The sequence below is a fragment of the Spermophilus citellus genome, assembly GCF_964194105.1.
Source record: "Spermophilus citellus genome assembly, chromosome: 6".
Taxonomy (NCBI): Eukaryota; Metazoa; Chordata; class Mammalia; order Rodentia; family Sciuridae; genus Spermophilus; species Spermophilus citellus.
The window spans coordinates 101821031-101846975 of record NC_138187.1 but is presented as its reverse complement, the minus strand read 5'-3'; the positions used below and the strand labels follow the sequence as shown (position 1 = coordinate 101846975).

The window sequence follows — 25945 nt, the reverse complement described above, 5'->3', positions numbered from 1 at the left end:
AGTATGGGGTCAGCAGACTTCTCATCCAGCATCTCAGCCTGCAGGCCTAGGGGTCTCACAGCCACTCCCCTCTGCATTGTAGGGCAAAGCAGCCATGGATTTTCCCACATGGAAAAGTACAGCTGTGTTCCAACAAGACTCTATTTACTGCCACTGAAATTTGAATTTCTTATATGTTTAATGTATTTTGAAATATTATTCTTTTGATTTTTTTCAACCATTCAAAACTAAGAACCATCCTTAGTTTGCAGGTCATAAACACATAGGTAAGCGGGCAGCTTGCTGACCGCTGCACTAGCTTTGTGAGGTAGGTGCAGGCAGAGGATTTATTCAAGTGGATGCTCAGGGTTTGTTGAGAAAACTCCACAATGCCTCAGGTTCATAAGAACACCCAAAGGAATACTGATAGTGTAGTTTTCATACATCTTTCATTTATGTACTTAACTGTTTTATAACATTTATATTTGTTTTTATTTGTTTTTTTAATCAGCTTGGCATTTTTATGGAACAAAAAGATTTCCCCAAATGGAGCCCTGCTTTATAAGGAGTGTACTTCCAGGGGTTTGGCCTATTTTATGATGGTCTAACTTGTGATTATTTCCTGGGAACCTGCAGGGTCCAAGGTCAGGGGATGAGCCCACAGAGATGAGCCCCAGAGGTCATACAATAATATGCAAACTCATCAGGATGAGATTCTAACCACACCTGTCAAATCCTAGTGACATTCCTTTTCTTTTCTGCTTATTTTCTAAACTGGTTCCATGTCCTCCAGGGGTTCTGCAAGAAGGTGAGAGGCAAGGTGTCTAGCAGCTTCCATGCACACACCACCAGCTCCTGCTGCTTCCTGCCATTGCCCTTCCCCACTCTGCCCGAGGCTACACACAGTGGCAATGCTGCTGCATTAATTTACAGCCTGCCATGCTCATTTCCTGACCTGGGAAGTGGGACAATAGGTATTGGTGTCACCTGCAGGATAGCCAGAGCATCAACTCTGGTGCTATGCAGAAAGTTTGCATTAAATAAAAGTGTGAATGGGTGAGGGATGACGTGGTACCAAGGCAAGGGCTGGTCACATCTCTGTGTGACAGGTGGCTGTTCTTGTATTAGATTTGCCTGCCATGCCCTGCTAGGCTGGAGGCCCCTGAGGGCAGATCTGCTGACCCTGTCCTCCCTGTGTCCACAGGTCCTGGTGGGGCACAGGACATTCCCTGATCTGAAGAAACTAGACAAATATAAGTAGCACAGAAGTGATGACAGTCTTCAGTAAGGAAGGAAGGAATGGAATTATATGTGCTTTTAATTCTTATTATGATTGCTTTTCTGTATTTGTTATATTTTTTATTTATTCCTGAATCTCTATAGAAAATTCTAGTAAGAAACCTAATATAGTGGGGCTGAGGTTGTGGCTCAGTGGTAGAGTACTTGCCTAGCATGTGTGAGGCACTGGGTTTGATTCTCAGCACCACATACAAATAAATAAAATAAAGGTCCATGAACAACTAAAAAATATTTTTAAAAAGAAACCTAATATGGTATAAAGTTGTGCAAGTGATAGACACAGATAAAGTTCACTACACATTTTAATATATGATATAAAATATTACTTAAAGACATGAACAAGATGGGTACAGCAGCACACACTTGTGTTCACAGTGACTTGGGAGACTGAGGCAGGAGGATGGCAAGTTTGAAGCCAGCCTCAGAGGCTTAGTGAGACCCTGTCTCAAAATAAAAAAATTAAAAAGGCTGAGGATGTGGCTCAGTGGTAGTACACCCCTGGGTTCAATCCCCAGTGCAAAAAAAAAAAAAAAAAGTAAAGAAATCAAACATTTTGTATTAGAAAGCAAAAATAATCATCAAACTCAATCTTGTAAATCCCTGTGAGGAACAAACGAGACTCCCCCACACTTGACTTGTGTTTTGTCTGCCTTCTGAGAACAACATTGAAATAGCAAACTGTAGAGAATACACACAAAGCTTGTTAAAATGATCACCACAGATGTGTTGTTTATCAATTCAAAGAACACTATATTCACTGAATCATTTTATTCATTATTAAATTCCCTTTTGTCAAAACAAAACAAAAACACAACACTCTATGCCTCTACTGAAACAGGATGCTTCTTCCAGGAGGTTCTGGAGGGAGGCCAGTCCACGCCAGCATAGCAACTCAGGCTCTGGCATCATCAATGTAGAAAAAGCAGTTTTTCCTGAGGCAACAGCAAGTTACCAGCACGAATCAGAACATGGCAAACATGTCTGTGCAGTTACTTTGTTTTAGCGACTGAGACATTCAGGTGAACAAGACTATGCTCATAAATACAAGAAGGGGGGCCACTGGTGTCCTCCTCAGGACAGTGCCACAACAGAAGGTTCCGGGCTCTGTGGAGCAGGAGGGCTTTCAAACTTTCTTCAAATATGTTATGGCTGAAAATGATAGCCATGTTATTCAGATTTTAACTATATTAATGAAAGTTCAAAAGTATTATAAAAACTATAAATTTTAGTTTCTCTAGGAATTATAAGCTTTTGACAGATAATTTTCAAATGCATACCTCACATAACTGACATGTAAAGTTCATGTTCATTCCTCTTTCTTGTGATACCCGGCAATTTGTGCCTTGCTCCAAGAGTACTCACAGAAACAGACACAGGAAGAGAGAACACAAGGCTTTCCAGTTGGAGGAACCGCTTCCTTCCCATGTTCAAACCAGTCAGGATTCCAGGTGCCAGGATGTTGGAGACCGTGCATGTCGCACCCCAGGATCACATTGCAGGAACTCCAGGGCACAGGTAGCGTGAACGTCCCCTTCCTCTACCTAATGCTCTGCCTGGCAGCTTCGCTTCCCTGTTCCAGGCACAGTAAAGGCCAAGTTGCACTTCTACTACCCAGTGAGAGGACACTGGGTGACAATGTGTGCTAAGCTGGTCCACAGTCCTTGCTCCTTGTTTATAATTCCATTTCAAGAGCTCTCTCCACAACGGTTTGAATCTGCGAGGTCAGGCAAAGAGCACAAGGTGCTGGGCAACACTGTGCTCCCCTCCACCATGAAGGGGAGCACAGAACCAGGAGAAGGCCCTGGTGCGGGGACACTTAGAAAGTCACACTGCTAAAAGGTCTTGATAACAGGGATGGTTCAAAACAATATTTTTACATACTTTGGAAAAATAGACTTATTTCAAGTATCTTGAAGTGTGACTTGGGGATTTCATCAGTCTCTTGTGTTTTTCCTGCAGTGCCACCTTGCTTTAAAGCCTCCCAGGCTCAGTGCATGGGGAGCTGCTTCTTCATGCTGAGGGAAAGCTCTGTTTGCTCATTAGTCTTCTGTACATCCCGTCTGGTCTTGAAAGCAGTTCTTCATGCTTCCCGTGTTCGGTGATTTTTCCACGGTCAAGAACAGCGACAACGTCTGCATTCTTGATGGTGGACAGGCGGTGGGCAATGACTAACACTGTCCTTCCCTCCATCAGTCGATCCAGAGCCTCTTGCACAAGGTGCTCATTTTCGGCATCCAGCGCACTGGTCAGGGCCACAGGAGCAGACTTTAGTGCCAGAGCAGTGCACAACCCCAGGGCCACACTCTGGCCCTCCTTATGGTGAACTTCTGTTCTGACCCAAATTTCCCTGCTGCGAGCAGGGACAGCAAGGAGGCAGGCAGGACCCCCCACCTCTAGAACCACGCTGGCATCCAAGCAGAAGGCCCTGTTCAGGTGCCAACTGCAGGGATCAGGGCCCCTCCGGAGCTGGATGCCCACTGGTGCCCCTCTGTCCCCTGCCTCTTGACTGCCATTACTGGCCCAGACTGCCTCACTTCACTGTGCAGGGTCCCTCCTACAGTGGGACAATCCTGAGTGCCTTGTGCAGAACACAGCCCCACATGTGCACACACCCTCACCTGGTCGCTTCATCCAGGAGAAGAATTCTAGGGTTCTGAAGGGAAAATATTTAAAAGAAAAGAAAAAAATGATTTTAGTGGAAAATACAAGTTTTCAGTAATAAGACAGAACCACATTTGACATGTGCCACAGTGTGGGTGGGCCTTGGAGCATCACGCTCAGGGAGGGACCGCACTGGCGTGGTTCCACCTGGGCAACTTTACCAGGACAGAAGCATGGAGGACAGGGCAAAATCAGTGGCCAGCTGGGTCAGTAGAGGGAGAGAGGAGGGGCATGCACAGTGGAGGTCGGGCAGACACCATCAGGGCAATGAAGAGTTCTACAGTTGATTGTGGGTTCTGTGTTCAACCAACTCTAAATTTACTAACAGTCACTGAGAAGATGCCAAGATGGGTGAAGTTTATGCTATGGAGATTGTGCTTAAGTGAAGCTGTCTTTAACTCGCCGTATCCCTGAGGGGAACTTGTGGCAGGGGCTGTCCTCCGGGGCAGCTCTCTGACTGTAGCCAGTGAGGCCCTTCCCTGTCCTGAGGTTGCCTGGACCTCAGCTCTGCACTGCTCGACCAGCAGTGGGTACGCAGGCCCAGCATGTGCTGGGTCCCCTGAGTTGGGATCACTGTGTGCAGATGGTTCTTGAGGACATGACTTGCTTGCTCTGCTCTCCCTCATAGTCCAAAGCCACGACAGCTCCGGGCCCAAGAAGCCCTTGTTGAACTTGGACATGGCCACTGGGCTCTGCCTACCTTCCACAAGAATGGTCCACCACCTACCCCCCCTCGCCCCCCAACGCAAAAATAAGGAAGAAAGACGGAAATTACAAACTGTAAGATATCCAAGTGAAAACGGCACCAAACCCAGTCGAGAGGCTTCACAATTACCTTAAGCAGGGCGCGGGCAATTGCAATCCGCTGTTTCTGTCCACCTGACAAAAATAAACAAAAAGTCTTAACAAAAACTCTAGGAATACGCTTTCCTGATGAGGCATGTAGCCATGTGGAGGTACCTTCTCCAGCTGCCTACAGCTGGGATAGAGGGGAGAACAGAGACCTGTTTTTACAATACCTTGTCTTCCCATCAATCTCAGAATTAACAGCAACAACTTTTATCACAGCTACACTAAGGATGCCCCACCCAGCAGATGTCATCTAAGTGTGTTACCCTACGAGGTGTACCCCAACTTACTCACACTTTACAGAGGAAAGACTGAGGCACAGGCAGGACTGGGTCTCAGGATCAGCAGGTGCAAGCCTAGTCTTGACCAACACAGTGTGGAGGGCTCTGCCTCCACCCATGCACTCCCCCTCAGGGGGTTAGGAGCTTAGATATGGGAGGCTTCTGGACAGCACTAGAAGCATCCAGAATAAAGGGCACCTGCACCTGATTCCCCAGTAGACACTGGTCCTCACTCCTCCCATGTGTATGGTCTCCTCTTAACCTGGAGGCCTGTAGTGACCCCCTGCCCTTCCACCTCCTGCCCCTCCCTTCCTCCAGGACTCCTCCCCAGCCTCAGGACACTTACCTCCCCACTAGCTTTGTGGTAAGGGCACTCCTTTCTGGCTAACTCACCCAGAAGTTTATCCCCTGTAGCCGGCACCATGGTGCCCTAGACCCGGCCCCTCACAGAAGCTAGCACAGGAGGACGCCAGGATGACCCTCCCTTGTCCAGGGCCAGTCCCTGGAGTAGCCGGCCATGGGCTACTTGTGCTTTGAGGCATTCTGGGTGCGGCCAGTGCGCAGGGACCAAGTGCTGGGTCCTCTCAGAACACAGGTGGGCTAGAGCCAGTGCTGGAGAGCATCTCTGCATAGATGGTGGGCATAGATCACCTGCTCTTCATAGCTGCCTTGCTCTACAGGTCTCTGAGTTTCCAGTCACAAAACATCTTTTCTCAGATGAGAAGAAACCTTGAGGAACTGAGTACTGCCCAGAAGCTGTTGGGACAGCTCTGGGCATTAGGAGAGGGAGACTTCGAAGCCATCCACAGAGGTCAGAGGCCGTGAGGCTCTGCCCGTGGCTTTGAGGACAGGACCTGGCCATGGCAGTGGTGCAGTCTGAGGCCAGGGAGCAGGGCACTCCTGTGAGTCCAGCACACAGGGGTGGGGGTGGAGTGGGGGAGTGGGGGGACACTACACAGCAAAGAGGAGACAACAGGCCCACCTGACAGCAGCACGCCCTTCTCCCCCACCACCGTGTGGAAGCCTCGGGGGAACTTCCGGATGAAGGCCGCAGCATTGGCGGCCTCTGCAGCCCTCTCCACCTGCTCTGCTGTCACCGAGGAAGGGCAGTCTGCACCATAAGCGATGTTCTCAGCAATAGAGCAAGAAAATAAAACTGGCTCCTACAAATTGGAACAAAGCATGTGTGTCACAAATTCCAAGGCAGAATTCAATAGCACCTCAGTGCCTTGGACTCTGCACAGCACTAGACCCAGATGGGCCCTCGGCACAAAGGACAGGCTCTGCTCTGGCTCTACATCATCGTCCTCCTGCTCTGGCCCCCCAGCACTCAGTGGGCCTCTGTCTTACCCTGAAGGTGAAGCCAGATTTAAAGATAGGTAGTTAGTGTAGTTAGGTAAATCGGGTCTAATATTGAATAAGATAAATAAAATGGAAGCCATTATAGAGAATGGAGTCCAGGAAACCAGAGCAGCACTTGGGGAAATTGAAATGTGAATGTCCCCAAGGCCTGGAGCCCATCCTAAGGAAATGTTAATGAAGCAGCTCCCAGAAAACAGGGAGGTGCTAATCAAAAGCTGTCCCAGGCCCTTCCAGCCCAGATTACTCCTTCAGCCCACCTATCTCCCACCTTTTTGGGCCTTCCCACCTGCAATTTTTCCCTGCAAGATAAAGGGAAACAAAAGACATGAGTGTGGGAAAGCTGAAAGAAGACATTAGCTATAAAAAGGGAAGACCTTCCCCTTCCACGGATTCTGTCTTTTGGGTACCCTTCTTCCTCTGGGAGAAGTCTTCTCTGCTGTCCTTTACTGGTGTGCTTCTCTGGTGTTATGCATTCGGGGAAGCAAGGTCTTGTCACCAGTAAACAGCGATAACAAAGGGGCCTGATCTGAGCACCTGCTATCCTCACCATGCTGCAGATGACACCCTGCAGCAAGAGCCCACTGGGGCCATCCCACATATACCTGAGCCCCTCCCTCAGGACTGGAGGACCCCTGTCCATCCCCTCCCAGATGACTCCCACTGAGGGTAGAGGGGCTCCTCCTCCTCCTGGGTGGGAGCATATCCTGGCAGCATGTGAAGGGTTCCTAAAGAAAGGCTGCCTGCAGCTTCTCTCCAGTGCTCAGCGTACACCCTGCCTAGCACCCATCACTGTGCCACTGGCCCCAGCCCAGAACTCTGAAACCTGAACTTCTCATGAGGAGCCTTTGCTTGTTTATTCCGAAAACCTGTCGCACAAAGCAAGAGAATGGTTGGTGGTGACATGGGGCTTGGGAAAAGCTCCTGAAAGCATCTGCAGTCTCCCTGCATCCTCTAGACTACACGTATTCAGAGAAGCACAAGCCCCAGACCTGGATGAAGCCACTGCTTCAACTAGTTGACGCTTGGGATGTGGCAAAAACCTGCCACAGGACGAGCCTGACACTCCTGGAAATTTGTGTCCTTCTCTCTTGAGAGGTGCAAGTTCCAGAAAAAGCAAGGGGCAGAAGCAGCTTCAAAGAGTGAATGATGGACAGAGGCCTTGTCTCACCTGACTGACGGTCCCAATCTTGGATCTCAGCCAGGCTGGGTTCAGCTGGCGGATGTCATTGCCATCGAGAAGAACAGCTCCTTGTAGGGGGAGAACAAAGTCGCTGAGCACCAGGCAGCCAACAGCTAACAGGAACACAGACTGTGCACGGTAGGAGAGTTCCAGTTGCAGGTTTGTGAAGTTTAATGACACTCCCTAAGTGGAGCCCAAGCCAGCATGTGAATTTCAGAGCTAAGAGGGGCCTTCTGAGCACCAAGTCTAGGGCTCCCTCAGTCGTGGGCTAAGAGCCAGGCCCTATCACCTTCCTCAGCCTGTCCAAGCTCCTCCTCCTGGTGACTTGAGGCCCCACCATCAGATGCCCCAGGAGGGGCCTTGAGTCAAAAGAGAGCTACAAGGGAGAGGCAAGCTGGTCCACTACTGGTCCTCCCAGGGGTGCAGTGCTGAGGTAGTGCCAGATCCCACAGCTACCTGATGGGCCAGCACTAGCAGTGGCCTCGAGCTCCACCTGTTCTCGGGCAAAGATCTCAGAGTGCCCTGGAACACAACCTGGAATCTGCTTTATCAGCCTGCCCAGTGATTTTTGAGCTTTTATTACTCCTTAAAATATCCCCTGTGCATGAATCTAATCAAGGGGAATCTATTATCTGCCACCTGAGAATCCGACCCACGCCACGGCAGAGATCTTAAGTGATCAGAGGCCAACTTCACAGTCCTCACTAGCAGAATTACTTCTGCGTGCTGAGGGTACTCAGAGCTGAATGCTAATAACACCAGGAGTGCAGCTCCTCTCCAGCAGAGCTGAGATACTGAGGGCCAGCTGGAAACCCAGGGGTGCTGTGCCCATGGAAGAGGCTCAAGGGCAGCTCTCTCGACCTTGATTCTATTTGTTCTGCAAGAAATGAGACTTAATTTATTTTGATTTGATTTGTATCTACCTGGATATGATTATTTAAACTCAGAACTTCATAGCATGTCAAGAGTGAATCCCAACAGCAACTCTGGAGGCAACAGAATGGTCCCCCATCCAGAGCAGGTGGGGCTTCCTGGCTTAGCATCTGCAAGCCAAGTGTGCACAACACCTCACCAGGTGCATGCGGCTTAAACAAGAGTGCTAGAAGAGAGACTCTTCATGAAGTCACAACTCTAGTCACTGATAGTCGTTTGCTTGCTGACAACCGTTTTTTTCAATCCAAATCCAAAGAGATACACACTGATTATCTACTATGGGAAGGATGTAAAAAAGTGAAATCATGTGCTTTTGCTCTTTAGGACATTGTAATTTGGGGCTGGGGTTGTGGCTCAGTGGTAGAGAGCTCACCTAGCATGTGCGAGGCCCTGGGTTTGATCCTCAGAACCACATAACAATAAATAAATAAAACAAAGGTATTGTGTGCAACTACAACTAAAAAATAAATATTTTTTAAAAAAAGATGTTGTAATTCAGTTAAAAATAAAATTAAAACTAGAATGATGGCTGGGTACGGTGGTGTACACCTGTAATCCCTGCAGCTCAGGAGGCTGACACAGGAGGATCACAAGTTCAAAGCCAATCTCAGCAACATAGTGAAGCCCTAAGAAACTCAGTGAGAACCTGTCTCTAAATAAAAAAACAGAAAAGGGCTGGGGATGTGGCTCAGTGGTTAAGTGCCCCTGGTATCAAAAAACAAACAAACAAACAAACCCAAAAATCCATTAAGAAAATCCCTCCTAGTTCAAAACATTTCAATAGGGCTGTCACATGGGCATGAATCACTGATGGCCAGATGGCCAGACTAAGTGTTTTCTCATGACCAATGAACACCCCCAGGCAGGAGCATCTCTGGAGCTCCCAGGGCTCCTGTGCGCAGCACCTCATGCTATGAGGGGTGCCCAGCAGCCCAAGAGCCCCTTGGCTGCAAGCACTGCCTCACCTGCCTCACTCTTGTCCTCTCAGGGAGAGATGGAGTTCTGAGCTTGAAGAGGCAGAACACAAAATCTGGAAAACTGAGGATGCCTCCCACTTGGGGGAGTTCCTGCCTGGAAGGAGTGGCTGGCGCAGAGCACCCAAAGCTCTGCAGTCAGGAGGGTGTCCTTGCCCACAGCATGGCACCACTTACCAGAAAGGGGGTCATACAGTCGCAGTAGGAGCGAGACCACAGTTGATTTGCCGGAGCCACTTGGGCCAACCAGAGCTGTGACAGATCCTGCCGGGATGGAAAGACTGAAATCCTGAAATATGGGCACCTCTGGACGAGCTGGGTAGGCAAAGTGCACGTTCTTAAACTGCAAGGCCCCCTGGAAGCTCTTCTCACGTAAAGTGACCCCTTCTGAAACACAGGAGGAACCCAGGTACTTAAGGCAAAAACCAAACTTGTCTGAAGATGGACAGGGGAGAGGGGGACCCCTGCAGCCACTTAGAGGGCACTCCTGGGGAATGAAGGTGCAGACCTGTCTCTAAGTCTGGCCATGCAGCCACCCTCACCTGCTGCAAACATAGGATCACATGTATAAAGGCTCATTTGATCTCACAGCCCGAGAGTCCAGCTTTTCTGTGGACTTTTCTGTGGTCAGCCTGCCTGGCCTAGCAGTGAAGGGAGATCCAGCCTCTGAGCAGTCTGATGTAAACCCACTGGCCTCTCCCAGCCTACTCTCCTGGTGCAGGGCGTCATGTCACCCTGAATAAATACTTGATGACGGGAGTGTTGCACAATAGTGGAGTCAGAGGTCTGCTCTGCCAGCGCCGTTTGCCCTGGTGTGGGAGACAGGGCTCAGCCTCTCGTAGGGTGTGTGTCCAGGGCCATCACACTGGAGAGCACCATCTTGCTGGACCTGCCCACCCCACAGTGCCTAGGAGCCCGTGAGGGTGAAGAGTGGTCACAACCTCTGCCAAGTCTGCTGAGTCTGTGAGCTGGCCCAGCCCCAGGGCTGCAGGACGCTGCCCAAAAGCAAGGAGGAGGCTCCAGCCACTCAATACCAGGTCCTTCACCCCACCCCACGTGCCAAGAAATGCAGTCTTTTAAATGTTAGGTCTGGCCCCTTCCTCCCATCCCAACCCCTCACAGGTCTGCTTGGTAAACTCGCTGTGGCCCTTCTTGGAGGTCAGTGTCCACACATCTAAGGATGGTGGCCTGTAGCAGCCGTCCTTCCTCGTCCCCTCTCATAGGAAGCCTGACCCTTTCCCTGCTGTGCATGGGGACCGTGTCCTTGTAATGTGCTGGACTTAAGAAGCCAGACTGCCTCACCCCCAGCAGACAGCAGCCCATTTCACACCCACCGTCAATAGGCATCTGGGGCTGCCTCTCCAAGAGCTCCCAGAGCCGGCCGCCGGCACCCAGGCCTTTCATCAGCTCCGAGTAGAAAGAGCTCAGACCTGCAGGAGAGAAGCATCCATCAGCATGGCTCCGCAGCACCATCCCATGGGAGCCCTGCAGAGGTGCACTTTAAGGTGAGATCTGTCACTTCTGAGTCAGGAGGTGAAACCGTCCTCACCATTCCCTGACCTCCTTGCTTCTGGGCAGCAAGCCGAGGCTGGTGTGCTGAAGGCACTTCCACCTTAGGTGTTTTCCAGTTTGGGTTGGTTATATGGACACAGCCCATCCCTCAGTCAGGGAGCCTCTGTACACAAAGAACTCTGAAAACTGAACCACAGGTGGGTGCGGTGCCCACGTCTGTCAGCCCAGCTGCTCAGGAGGCTAAAGCAGGAGGATCACAAGTTCAAGGCTAGCCTACACAACTTAGCAAGACCCTCAAAATAAAATAAAAAAGGATTGGTGTGCAGCTCAGTGGTGGAGCAAGACAGAGGAAAAGCCTTTGCTTTCAGCTGTTACAATAAAACCTTTAAGTCAGACACCAGGTGCACTGACACCACAGGACCAGCGTCCTTTAACCAGACCTTAGTCACTTGCCTGGCCTTTCCACCACAGGCTGGGAGGAAAACAAGGCCCACAGCCATCTGCCAGGCTGGCCGGGGTCTTGTGCGAGGTGCAGAAAAAATACTCCAGACTTCACAAAGGCTTTTCCCCTTCCAGGAACGGACAGCAAAAGCTAAACTCTGAAAGACCCTCTCTCCCTTTTCTTCCTTTTTTGTTTTTGAGACAGTATTTCCTTATGCTGCCCAGGTTGGCCTTGAGTGATTGGGCTCCAGTGATCCCCCTGCCTCAGCATCTAAGCAGCTGGGAAAGCAGGCATCCAGCTCTGAGAGAGTCTTGGCAAAAGCAAGCAAGTCTGTTTCATGCACTCGATAATATGTCAAGCAAATATGTCGATATATATATATATATATATATATATATATATATATATATATATATGTATATATATATATGTATATATATATATATATATATATATATATATATAAACATATATATATAGACACACACACACACACACACACATATTACATCTGAGATTGAACCCAGGGGCTCTTAACCACTGAGCCAACCACTAAGTCACATCCCCATCCCTTTTTACTTATTTATTTTGTTTAGAGACAGAATTTTGCTAAGTTGATGATGCTGGCTTTGAACTTGCAATCCACCTGCTTCAGTCTCCTGAGCCTTACAGGCGTTACAGGCATGCATCACTGTGCCCGGCATGTGTTGATATTTTTAATTGTTCATTTTGAGTATGGTTAGCTTTGTACAAAAGGAGCTTTATTCCTCAGTGATTTGCCAGTAGTAAAACTATCACCACCACAGGACTGTGTTTTCTGTGTCCACAGATGATCAGCATCACCCTGGCCTCTGCGAGCAGCATCTGCATCTGTGAGCAGCGGCAGCTGTTTTAACAGCAGGGATAGATGGCTCCCAGCAATGCTGAGCTGCAGGAGGTCCACAAAGACCCTGAATGTCCCAGAGGGCCCACTGGCTACTCTCATAACTGCATTTTCTTTTACAACCCAGTTGGAATAACATAATAGGGAATGTTTGTTCAGATGAAAGCCTGATTTTTTAATTCATAAGTCCCCAGATCACTTAAATTATGTACCTCCAATGCTCAGTCCAACCCAGAAGGCATACATGAGGAAGGAAGAGAGCTCGCCCACCGTCATGTGGGCAGCGCCCATAAGCAGTCCTCCCTTGTACAGGACGGATAGCACGATCAGGTTCCCAGACAGTCCTGTCTGTAGGAAGAGAAAATACAGAGTCAGGGAAAACCAAGGGCCTCTTTGGACGCCAAAAGCAGGGACCAGGCCTCTGATTTCCTTCTTAAGGCTTAAAATTTCATCTGGATTTCAAACAAAACAATGTTTCAAAATACTGAAATAGTATTAGTATTGCCATAATCTCATCACCATGAAAACCTAGGTGCTGAGACACCCACCAGGCTCCCATTCCACTCACTCTGTTCCGCTTGCAAAGGAAGACTGAGGACCCGTCCCTCACCTACACATCTGATGCTGTGACTCCGTACTGAGCTGGCCCTGGTGCCCTGCTAGACCATCAGGTGGTGTGGGGCCTTCGTAAGGGCAGCCTTCTCAGGGTCACTGTTTCCATGTTAACTGTGGCAATCACCAAATCACCTCTAAAGTCCTTTCCAGTTTGGACATATCACTGAAATGTGTCCTATTTAGGTTTATGGCAACCGAGTTCTTACACTTCCTGCTTGAAAGGCTCTGAGGTTATCCAGGTAATCCTTAGTAGGTATCAAATTCATCTGTATCACAATGACACAGAGGCCTGTTCAAACACAGACTTGCTGCCCAGCCCTGGTCGAGGTCGGGAAAGTGGGAACTAAGGGGCCCAGGTGGGACTCACCCTGAGAACCAGCCCAACCTGCCTAGACCACCTTCTCCTCATGGTATTTACCTGTTTTCCTGATAGTGACTAAGTATTTTCTATTGTGTCAAGAGCCACAGAATAAACATCTCTCACAATACTAGCACCTGCTTTTCCATTCCTTCCAGAATGACCCACTTACTGCTCCGAAGAAGCCAGCCCGAGCAAAGGCCTCCTTCCTTGCCAATTGCATGACGTGGTCCACTCTGTGGGAGTATTTCTCCACCTCAGCCACCTCTTTGCCAAAGGCTCGCACGGTTCTGATATTTCCGATGCACTCCTCTGCTAGCTGCAGGGACACAGGTGCATTACAGGGAGAAGGGGCACACTTGAGTCTAGAAGCAGAAGCAAAATGTGATTCTTATTTAAAACACTATCAATGGAAAGACACTCGTGAAACCCAGCTGGGTCAGGAAAGGATATAGGGCCAAGTACACAAACCACCCCACTGTTGAAAAGCACATCAGACAGACAGAGCCAGATGACTGACAGAGAACAGGCAGATGACACAAAGGCTTATGCAGGTAAAAAGAAAGACTTCACAACATTGATGGTATTAATTCTGAAGCAGGATTATCCATGTTTTTGTGTTTTCTCATATTTTCACATTTTTCCAATGATAAGCAAGCATGGCTTTATAACATGAAAATATCAAGTTATTTTCATTTTTTGCAAACCTGGTTTCGCAAGGCACTCTAGAGCTTGCTTATTGACTTAATGGAGGGCACAGTATCATCTAGAAACTATTACCAGAACATGACTAGCTTTTGGCCCTGCCAGAGACAGCAATAGCAAGACATGAGAGAGTGGGACAGTGTCAGGTCAGGTTGGACGTGCTCTGTGACGCGGTGCAATGACTGCAGAGTGAGGAAAGGGAGAGCTGTGCTCTGTGGCCCTTGCTCTGAGCCTATTCCCCTGGACACCACAGCATGGGGAGGCCGTTACCTGAGTGGCTTGTGCCAGAGAGTCCTGTGTAGCTTTGGACAGGTTCCTCAGGTATCGCCCATAAGCCACTGCAAGGATGGACATCGGAGGCACCACACTCAGGACAAAAGTGGCCAGGGCAGGCGAGACAAAAAACTGTGGGAAAAGTGGGGGTACTCGTTAGGTGGAGCTGCAGTCCTCTCTGCTCTGTGCCAGGGAAGCAGCTTGACAGCACTGTCCCCAGGCCAGGCCTCCTGTGTTAGGAGAGCTTTTCAGACCCCTTTAATCTTCATAAAACCCCATGAGTGCTACACAGAAGTAAAGTGGCACACAGCCAATGGAGAAAGATGGGATGCTTGTGCTCAGGCCAATCCGTACACGTCGGGGCAGCAGGTCCAAAAGTGGGGGCAGATGGGCATCCAGCAGGGAGAACACCACCTGCTGTGCATGGCAGAGGTGTCCTGTCAACTCTGCAATCCAGTGGCCTGTGAAGGGGCACTAGTGTCTGCTCAGCACATGACAGAACCCGCTAGGTCCCATTTGCACAGAAAGCAGGTTTCCTAACTGTCCCCAGGGAACACCAGGGACTGAAGGGAAAGTAACGGGCAGATCCGCCAATCAGGTTTTTTCTCTCAGGGGAAACTCCTGCCAAGCTCTCACACAGCGAGCAGTACCCAGGCGCTGGACAGAGGCCTGGCCCACAGGTGGGAGTTAGATGATGAGGAGGAAGAGGGACACATGTCCGGGGCCACCAGTCTTGGGAGGCCTCTCCACCATAGGGCCAATCAAGACACGGGACTTGAGGAGGAGCGAGTATGCTCACAGGTCCACGAGGTACTCACAGGCTCAGGGAGCAGCTCACATCCGATGGTGTCCTCCAGGTAGAGAGGCACAGGCCCCTGGGATTCTCCAGGACTGGGGTGAGCCCAGACCACCCTCCCACCTTGTTCTGCATCCAGGCTTAATAAATGTCCTTCTGTTGCCTAACCAGGGTCCCAGCACCAGAAAGGGGCATTTGCGCCAGCACGTTTTCACACAGGGAGAAAATGGCAGGGTGACGTGGGCAATATCCGTTCTCAGGGGGTGGACCCCAGCCCTGTGCAGGAGGAACAAAGCCCACCACTCCTCCAGAGCTGAGGACCGATCTCAACGATGCTCCATAAGAGGACCACTGTGGCTGGAAGTTTGTTTTTACCCCAGACTCCTATGTGGGAACCCTAAACCCCAGGGTTGGAGATGAGGCCTGAGGAAGTAAATGATGAGGCCCAAAGAGGTCAGGGGCAGACCTGGGCTAGGGGAGCATGCTTGCCAGGAGGGGCAGCTCTCTTCTGTGAGTGCATGGCAAGATGCTGGTCACTGACAGGTCAAGGGAAGAAGCCTCAGAATGACCCTGGAATTGCAGCTTCCAGACCACAAGAAACACACGACTGCTCTCTAAGCTTGTGGACCTCAGCTATGGCATCCAGTGAAGGGGGTAGGCCCTTCACACAGGACTCCTACTACACTGGACTCTCCCTCACAGTACAGAGCTTCCCCAACTGCCCTCTCTTGAGCCCCAGGACCATGAAGGCACTTGAGTGTGGGAAGGCATATGTTCCCGGGGTCTGTTTCTCCTGCAGCTATAAAACCATGACACTTCAAAGCTCTTTTCTGCCCTGTACAACAGATCTAGCAGGTAGATGCTAGCAACAGGTCCTTCCGATCCCTGCCGATGCTAAGTGGGATACAGAACAAGACAAAAACTCTTCTTCTTGTAAGAAAGCGTTTCAGGGTATGGCCCTCAGCCCCCCATTCAGATACCGCCCATTCAGAAACCGCTGTCAAACAAGAGCCTCAGGTGGCCCTGGGCACGTGAACTATGGCAGGTGTGGCGGGAAAACTGAACTGCTGATTTCACTTAGGGTTAATTAAGATCAATATTCCATGATTGGCAAGCTTTCAAGTATGCCTGCAAACCCTCCTCATGTCAAACTACTGTTTCACTTGCAAATTTTAGGAAATCTAAAGTTGGATCAGGCCTTGCCAGGGAAAATTCTGCACCCATATCGAGATGTTCCTTACACTTGGAGCTTGGAGTCATAATATGTAAAAAGTAAAATACAGTTCCTCACTAGTGATTGTGACAGGAATTACACGTCAAGATGATAACAGTCATTCACACTGTTAAACAAACACCACCATCATCAGCCCTATGTCCTTTCGCTTTTCTGAGCATGGTCAGAACACTAAGGTCAGGACAAGGCTTTGCCACGGCCATCAGGCCAGCTGTGCTGGTCTGAGAACAAACACTGCCTGAAAGTGAGGCGAGCCAACTAGACAGGCCAAGCCAGCCACCAAGGACAGCACAGCCAGGGGTGCAGAGCCCCTTGCAGGAGCACAGCTGCCACCGTGCAGAAGTGTGGTCTACTCCCGCAGGCCCAGCTCCCCTGCCTCCCACTGCTGGGTTTCCAGGGCTCCCGCGTGCTCAGAAAACCTAGCAACATCGAGAGGGGCTATTCTGTGGAGCTTCTGGAGAGATGCAGGGAGCCCAGTGGGAGAGGAGACCCCATCACTGCAGCCTCCAGGACAGCTGGCCTCCACCCGTCAGGCTGCAGAGGCCTGGCCCAGCTGAGCCCACCCAGCCAGCAGGTCCCCAGGAGAAGCCCACCTACCATCATGCCAATCCCAACTGAGGCCTGGGCTCCAGCCCTGAGCCCGTCCGAGAGGTTTTCAGTCACTGAGCGCCCCAGGAGCGCAGTGTCCGAGGACAGGCGGTTGATCAATTCTCCTGTGCGAGTCTTGTCAAAGAAAGCAACATCCTGCCTCAAAACAGAGGAGAACAGCGAGGTTCGCAGCCTGTTCACAATGCGCTGACCTGTGGAGCAAGCAGAGGGCTCTCAGAGTGCTGCCCCTCACCAGGAGGGCTCTCAGCGTGCTGCCTGACATCAGCAGGGCTGGAGTAGGGCTGCCTGTGAGGGCTCTCAGTGTGCTGCCCATCACCAGGAGAGCACTACGGCTGCACACAGCCTGTCACTGACTTCCTCCTAGGATGGACAGTGCTGCTGATGAGGAGACAGGAGGTGCATAGAGAGTATCATGAAGAAGCTCGAATACATTAAATCTTTCCCATTTTCTTATTTATTTTTTGGCACTGAAGGTTGAACCCAGGGGCACTTTACCACTGAACTCATCCCCGTCGTTGGTAGTTTTTCACTTTGAGTCAGGGTTTCATACGTTGCTGAGGCTGGCCTTGAACTTGTGAGTCTCCTGCCTCAGCCTCCCCAGGTGCTGGGTTTACAGGTGTGCACCACCACACCTGGAGATGACACTGATCTTTAAAAGGTAATTTTTCTCCTTCCTGGCACCTCTTTTGCAATGAGCTCTGGTGTGAGAACTAGTGAATTGTGCATGCAGTGTTTTATTAACGGAGCGGCACAACAGCCCTAGAGGCAGTGCCCTGGCATCGGTGTTGAGTGTTTTCCTGCCTGCTAACAAGTAGACTTCTCAGAAGAAATACAGCAAAGTTGCCACCCCTGCCGCTACACAGCACAGGGCAGAAAGCAGGATGCCATCCTTAAAGCCTCGGGTGCCAACCTGCAGCCAAGGGCCTTGTTCTCAAACCTCCTATAAGACCCACATGGCATTTCTCCCACTGCTGAGCCCAAGTAGGCAAAACAGAGGCAAGAAGAGAGCGCTGGAGCAACAGCAACTCCAATGTTGTTTCTGGCGACTGGGATCTGCTGCCCTGAATGTGATGCTGGCAGAGAAGAAGAGCTGGGCTGGCTCAGTGGGCCCCTGGCCTCTCTGGAGACTCGCTGCCCAAGACCCACCTGAAGACTGCATGAGGTAGACGCGGACGGCATTGGCAGCTGCACCACACAGGAACACGCAGGTCAGCCCCAGGCAGAGGTCAGTCAAACTGGCACTACTGTCCATGGAGGGGCTGGCATAGATGACATCGATGACCTTCCCCAGGAAGAAAGGGGCAGACATGGTGACAACACTGGACACGGCCAGAAATCCAACAGCGGCTGGAAGACAGAAGGCGGCTTAGTGGGGCAACTGCTGGGGCTCCTTCTCAACTTCCAGACTGCAGGTGGACCCCAGGGGCATGCCACACACCCTGAGAGTCAGCAGGGCATCCCGGATACCATCCTGGCCTCTCCCCACCCTGGCATTCTGCTGCAGCTGTGGACACCTGCTTCTCCCTTGGCATCCTCTCTCCCTTAGCTACAGGACAGACTCCAGGTCAGGCTGGACACTGTCTAGTATTGCAGACCTCTGAATGACCTTTGAGAAGCAGTCTCTGGACCTGTTACACATCACTGCTGCTGGGAAATCAAGCACTGGGGCCTCAGCACATGTGGAAATGAATAAGGACACGCGGGTTCGTGTCCCTGAAGACAGACTAGGGGAGAGTCCTGTGGGAAGAGGAGGTACTACAGAATCGAATCAGGAGCACACAACACAGGCATCTGCACCTGTGGGAGGGCAGCAGTGAAGTCTGAACCAGAGCTTGCCACTGTGGCTGTGGCATTGGCAAAGGGCACGTGGCATGCCAGCCGAGCCACGAGCCAAGCCATGGAGCTAGCCCCTCCCACTGCTGAGAATGCAACTGGCACGATCTTGATGGAGAGCAGCCTGGCCCGGAGTCCCTCAGACTGAGAACGCACAATGCCTTTGATCCAACAATGCCAGCTCTGAAAAATTCCTGCAGACACACTTCCACAGGCAGTCAAAACAGACTCAGCTGGGTGCCGTGTGCCCACTGAAATCACAGACACTCAGGAGGCTGAGGCAGGAGGATCAAAAACTTGAGGCCAGCCTTAGTAACTGAGTGAGGCCCTAGGTAACTTAGTGAGACTGTGTCTCAAAACAAAAAAATAAAAAGGGCTGTGATGAGGCTCAATGTTTAAGCGCCCCGGGTTCAATCCCCAGCACCAAAAAAAAAAAAAAAAAAGAAGATGATGATTCAAGAGTGTTCACTAAGGCACTGCTCATAAAAAACATTCTACTCTTCTGTTGGTGGGGAACAAATGAGATCTACTTTGCAGCATTGATTTTACAAATGCTGTGCAGTCGTTAAGAGGACAAGGTAACCTCACAGGCATGGAAATGGAACCTCCACCAGGATCACTATTGGTTAAAACAAATTCAGGACACAAATGCCCACGCGTGTGCCGTCCTTCTCCCCACACTTCTTATTGGTGCCTTACAGTTGTACATTTGTGTGGTCTTTCACTTTTTGGTTTTTCAAGTTTACATGTGTGCAGGGCACCTGCGCAAGAGTGATATCTAACAGCCCCCCGGGTTCCGTCCAAGAGCAGCTCTAGGCAGGTAGGTGCAGCATGGCTTCCCATTTGCTGGGTGCCTCTGGTTTGGCGCTCAGTGCACATGTCACACTTAAGGAACCCACTAGGAACCACTGGTCCCCGCTAGGCTCAAGGTGGACAGAGCCCTGTGAAGAGGAGCCCCAGCGCTAGGCGGACAGACGGCGCTGGCTGGTGGCTGGCGCACACAGTCACAGGCTTAAGGAGAGCAAAGTGTAGGCCTCACAGCAGCTGGTGTGCCCGAGAGCTCTGGGAGTGGAAGCCCAATAGCTCCAGGAGTGCAAGCCTCCCCTCCCCAGGCTCTGCCGCCCCACTGCTGCTTCCTCCTCTCCTCATGGGTCTCCGTCTGCCACCGGCTGGCCACCTAAGTGTGCCTGACTTGCTCTGCGCCCACCAGGACAGGAGTGATTTTGGCCTGCCCTGCACCCTGCTCTTCCCCACCTCTGCAGGGATGGGCACAAAGTTAAAGTTCAACACCTGTCGAATGAATGAGCGAACTGACCTTTGGCAAAGGCGGCAGCAAAGGCTCATCAGCCCAAAGTCCCCCTGCACCCCACCAAGAACGTGAGGCCTGGTTTAAAAACCAGTGCGTCTATCTGGCTAGCATGACACTGGCCAAGGCCGGCTCACCTTGATGTAAGGCCAGGTCTCGTTTCAAAGCACCCTGCGCCTGGCCACAGTGCCCCCAAGGGACTGCAAGTACTGAGAGCTCCCCGCTGGGAAGAGCCGTCCCAGGGCCCAGGACCAGCATAGAACCCCCCCAGAAGTACAGCACATGTGCAGTACCACGAAGGTCCATCTCCCCCACTGCAATGGTTTCTCACTCCAGTGAATGGAGAACCCTGGTGTCTGACTCTGAGGTCTCACACCGTCAAGGGACTCAACACAGAGGAAGGAAAGGCTAGATTCAAGCCCCCTGCAGGGTCACACACCCTCAGGTTTGCTTTTCATTCATCTGAACAGATATCTTAAGGGTGAGTGTGTGTTCGGTTGGCGATCGGGTCTCACTATGCTGCCCAGGCTGGTCTTGAACTCCTGGGCTCACATGATCCTCCCACCTCAGCCTCCCAAGTGGCCAGGATCACAGGAGCATGCCACACACCCTGCTTAAAATACACAGCAGTATGTGTTACTGCCATGTGCCTCTTTCTATCACAAGTCAAATGTAGGTAAAGTGAAGATTTCTCCAGCTTTGGGTTGACTGTATCCCTGTGGTCATGGCCTTGCTGTGTGTCACTGTCTCTGACATTGACAGTCAATCTAACTTGCATCTCAGACCCTTGTGAAACTTGTTCCCACCCTTCCTCCAGGACTAAGCCTCTCCCTCGGCCCATCCATCTCTGCCTGACAGGGCTCCAGCCTCTTCGGCTGCATCTCCTGGTACCTTCAGCGCTGCTCTCTCCCCTCCTTCCCTGGCATGGCATTCAGAAACAAGGGAAATACCCTTCGGAAGAGAGGGGAGCAAGTGCAGACTCAGGCTGCTGGGGCAGACACTGGGCTCTCGGAAGAACAGGGCTTGGGGCCAAGCTGCCAGAGGGTGGAATGAGGCAGGGCTGGCAGGATCCCACGTCTGGCTGAGCCGCCTGACCCTGCACAGGCCGCTCAACTCCCCTGTGCCTCAGTTTCTATTTTGCGAATGGCAGTACAAATTACATCTCCCCAAGGAGCTGCTGTGAGGAACAGACTGAACGTGTCTGGAGAGCCTGTGGTCCAGGGCCGGTCCCAGCAAACAAAACCGGCTGTCACCTGTGGTACCATCAGTGCAGGAATGGTCCCACCTGGCCTGGGCCACAGGGGAAGGCAGCTGGGGAGGGAGCAGCTTTGGTTTTCAGGCTGTTGGGAGACATGCTGTGGAGGGGGTGGTATGGAGGAGCACAGGAGGGGAGGCCAGGGGCCCTGCATGCAGGGAGGGAGGGGAAGGCACAAGGGGCCAGCAGAGGGGCAGAGGGCTCAGCAGACTCCACTGGTTCCTGGAGGGAGTTGCAGATGAGTCCCGGAGCCCCCGGTGCGCCTGCTGCCTCTGCCCACACTGGCTCCTGCTCACAGAGGCCAGACCTGCCCCACCAAGAGTGAGGGGGCCACCCAGCAGATCATGGGAGCCACCCATGTAATGCAATTTCCTAGTTGCCACATTAAGAAAAGGAATAGGGCACCAGATGCGGTGATGCACACCTGTGATCCCAGTGGCTCAGGAGGCTGAGGCAGGAGGACTGTAAGTTCAAAGCCAGCCTCAGTGACTTAATGAGGCCCTAAGCAACTTACTGAAACGCTGTCTCAAAATAAAAAGGACTGGGGACATGGCTCAGTGGTAGGCACCCCTTGATTCAATTCCCAGTACCCCCCACATCAAAAAAGAAAAGAAAAGAAATAAAGCTAGGGCCAAGGCTCTGGGTTCTAACCCCAGTACCATAAAAATAATAATGCTGGGCACAGTGGCACACGCCTGGGATCCCAGCAGCTCAAGAGGCTGAGGCAGGAGGATCGCAAGTTCAAAGCCAGCCTCAGCAACAACGAGGTGCTAAACAACTCAGTGAGACCCTGTCTCTAAATAAAATTTTAAAAAGGGGGCTAGGGATGTGGCTCAGTGGTTGACCACCCCTGAGTTCAATTCCCAGTACCAAAATAATAATAACAATAATAATAATAATAATAATAATAATAATAATGTTTAAAAATAGATAATATTAAATAACATTTTATTTGACCCAATGTATCTAAACCATTATTTGCATGTAACTGATGTTTTACGATTCTCTATCCTTTCAGACCTGACGGTATTGACACCATGCTCAGCGCCAGCCACATACCTCACAGCTCTGTTGCGGAAGGCCAGCATTATCTCTGAAACAGGTTTCTGTGGCACTGGAGGGTGTCCCATGTGGAGGGTTCACCCTCCCTGTCCTTGAGCCCCATCCGGTGTGGATCCTGCCCTGTCGGGCTATAGGAAGCAGCACCCTGAGCACTCCCTGGCCTCCCCTCCATAGTGGCATGGCCACTGTGTTCCCTGTGCTTGCTGTTGGGGCAGCTCAGCCAGTGGCCCCCTCTCACATCACCCAGCCCCTTGGTAATTCAGGGAGCAGTACCCCTGAGCTCTCCACCCAGGTACCAGCTGAACATGGAGGGTAGGTAGTGTCCACAATCTAACCACAGAGCCACCAGGACTGTGTCCCCACCCCCCCACCCCCAGGGAGATGGGCTGCCTCCCAGGGCTGAGGCCACACAGGAAGACTCTGGGCTGGAAGCGCCTCCTGGCAGCACAGCATCCTGAGGCCCAGGCTCACTGGAGGCTGAGCCCAGTCTGCCTATCATGCAGGAGGCCCGAAGAAACACCTCCTATCTGGAAGCACACACCTGCTCCTCCTGGGCTCCACGCCCCCTGGGGCTCCTTGTGGTCAAAATGATAAGAAGAAGAGTTATCAGTGCAAAAGGCTCTGGCACTTCTCTGCCAAGGGAAAGAGACAGCAGCATGTAGAGCAAGTCAGAGGACAGTAGTTCTCCTGAGGAGGAGTGGAGACAGCTAATCGTGCCTAGCAAGCATCTGCAAGCATGTCTGAGGGCAGGCTCTGGTGTTCCAGCTCCTGACACAAATCGATGACATCAAACAGAACCACACAGAGCAAACTGCTAAGACATGGAGAAGGGTTTTTATTCAAATATAAACCTACTTTTGGGGGGTGTGTTTGGTGCTGGGATGGAGCCCAGGGCCTTGAAGGAGCTAGGCAAGTAAGTACTCTGCTACTGAGCTTCAGCCCCAGCTAAACCTACATTTTTGGATAGGGATTTTCCCACTAAAATTAACAAATTAACACTGGAATTCCTTCTTGTCACCTCAGCTGTTGTGGCATCTCAACTTGAAGACATACAACTGCTCTATACCCGTAGCACTCCGAGACGGCCAACACCTGGATGCTCTTAGGATAATCCAATTAATAATGATCCCCACTAACCCAAACACCAACCCCAGATGGCCCTGATAAGCTATCTATGACAACTTCTGAGGAGACCCCATGGTCTAATGAGGGCTTTTCATCAATTTCCTCAGGACATAAAATATGCCCTATCTGTTTAAAAAAAATTGGTGTGCTGACCACAGGTTTATTCCTGAAATCACACATTTAACATTCCAACAAGGCAGACCACAACAGCTCCCACCAGGAGGGACAGTCCTTGGTTGTCTAAGGCACTCTTTACAATATGCTAGCATAGGACAGGTGGGGACTGTAGGAGTGACAGGAGCGGTCACAGGACAGGCAGGGCTGGCCCCGGTGATCCCAGCACACTGGACACTTGGAAACCCTGACATCTGATGATTCAGAAATAGAGCAAAACTGGATGTCTCCACCAAGCCCCGAGCCACTTACAGGAGCACCGGGCACACAGTGGGACCCTTGTGTCTCTGATACCCCATGGGGGCCTGGGTCATTTGGTCCTTTATGTAAGGTGCTTCCCCTCAGCCCCACACATTAAGAGCTGGACACTGGAAGATGGACCAGCCCCAGTCTGTGAGACGGCTCAGCCCAGGGAGACCTCTTTTCTCAAAACTCTTCTAAAAGAGGAAAAGGATCTTTTCCATCAAAATCTACAACAATCAACTGAACTGTGAAATGACTCTCTTTATACCTAAGCACCCCAAGAATCTCCTAGACTCCCAAGTGGGTGGCAGATGAGAGGTGGCACCTGCCTGCTCCCCTCTGGTGCAAATCTGACCTGAACCCAAACTCTGCCCTCAGGAGGGCACTTTCCATGGCAAGGAACTGCCAGCAAGGAATTCTGTGGCAGGAACAACCTCACAGGCCCTTCTCTCCAACCATAAAGATGTCCTCTTTTGTCTCTTTCCACTGAGTTGGAAGCCCAGCAGGGGAAGGGCCCTCCATCTCTGCCTGCCAGCTATGTAGACATCCCTCCAATGGTTAAGACAAGCAGTGGCCTAGCAGTAACCCCAGCCACTCCAGAGGCTGAGGAAGGAGGGAAGCTGAGGAAGGAGGACAGAAGTTTAATGCCAGCCTGAGCAATGTGGTGAGACCCTATCTCAAAGTAAAAACAAAAAGGGCTGGGATGTACTTTAGCAGCAGAGCGCCTCTGGGTTCAATCCTCACTACCATAAATAATAAATTAAATGTTCTCTATTTGTATGTTGTTTCTAAAATCATTCATTTTGATTTCTTTTTAAAAAACCACTCGATTACAATTCTATGGAATAAGGTCCAGTTTCTTTGCCAGGGCAACCTGGGAGTCCTGGCCAGGTGGTCACCGATCACCACTCAGGGTAATCAAGAGGTGCGTCGTCGGGGTTCGCACAACTTTGTATCACCTGGTGAAAGACTGCTGAGTGCTTGATTAAAGAGCCCAGTCCCGGTCACCTTTTTAAAAATGGTTCAAATGCTGGTGCAAAGTAGGTATATTTTTGGCAGAATTAATTTTTTAAAAAGAGGGAAACTCCAATTCATTCAGAGAATGTCCCAAAGGAGATTCTCCCACGAAGCCGGTGGCTGGAAGCGCCAGCCCATGGAGAGCCCAGGGCAAGCCCTACAACAGGCGCGGCCACCTGCAGGTCTCCACCGCCCCGACGGCGTCCAGGCGAGCCAGGCCACCCCGCGCGCAGCGGCCCCTCGCGGCACGGCTCCCTACCTGCCAGCCTCCCGCGCTCGGGGCGCACCAGCCCCAGCAGCTTCCGGGCTTCCGAGCGCCGGGCCACAGCGGAGCGCGGCCGCCAGTCCTCCCCGGGGCTCGCTGGTGGCCGGTGCCGCCCAGCCTCTGTCCCAGCCCCGGCCGCCGCCGCCGGGCCGCTCTGGAGCCCGCTGCCCTGGGACCCGGCCCAGCGCCCCGGGGCCCGCGCAAGACCCGCGCCGCCCGGCAATCCCGGCCGCACTGACAGGAGAGTAGGGGCTCTGGCGGCCCGGGTCCACTCGTGGGCCAACGATGTCCACGCGCGGGCAGCAGGGGTCCACGCGCGGGCGGCCCGGGTCCACTCATGGGCCGACGCTGTCCAGGTGCCGGTTGCCGGGGTCCATGCACGGACGGCCCGAGTCCACTTGTGGGCCGAAGATGTCCCCGCGCGGGCGGGTGGGGCCCGCCGGGTGAGCAGCAGCAGCGGCCAGGCTAGAGGGCCACGCATGGCGCCGCGTCCAACCGGAGCTTCTCACCCGCCAGTCCCGCCACGCGCCCGAGGACCCCTCCAGCTCGAGCGCAGGGCGTGGACGCCGCGCCGCCCGCCCCTCCCCGGCCGCTGTCACCCGCCCCATCAGGCCGGCGCCCCCAGGCCGCGCCCGCCTCCGCCTCCGCCGCGGCAAGGCCCATCCCGGGGCGGCCCCAACCCGCGCCACCCTGAGCGCCCCCGCCGGGCAGCCAGTGCCG

General features: G+C 51.8%; 1 protein-coding gene across 1 annotated transcript; it reads right to left on the bottom strand.

Moving 5' to 3' along the window:
• Positions 1 to 1769: 1769 nt before the first annotated feature.
• ABCB10 (ATP binding cassette subfamily B member 10) lies at positions 1770 to 25945 on the bottom strand. The gene is made up of 13 exons (XM_081298056.1): positions 25220 to 25945; positions 18092 to 18292; positions 16934 to 17136; positions 14304 to 14438; positions 13501 to 13647; positions 12568 to 12703; positions 10853 to 10948; positions 9696 to 9905; positions 7600 to 7679; positions 6052 to 6232; positions 4775 to 4818; positions 3897 to 3931; positions 1770 to 3520 (listed from the first exon to the last, which is right to left on the bottom strand). The coding sequence occupies exons 1-13, from the start codon at positions 25704 to 25706 to the stop codon at positions 3289 to 3291; spliced, it is 2187 nt and encodes a 728-aa protein (XP_081154182.1). The 5' UTR covers positions 25707 to 25945; the 3' UTR covers positions 1770 to 3288.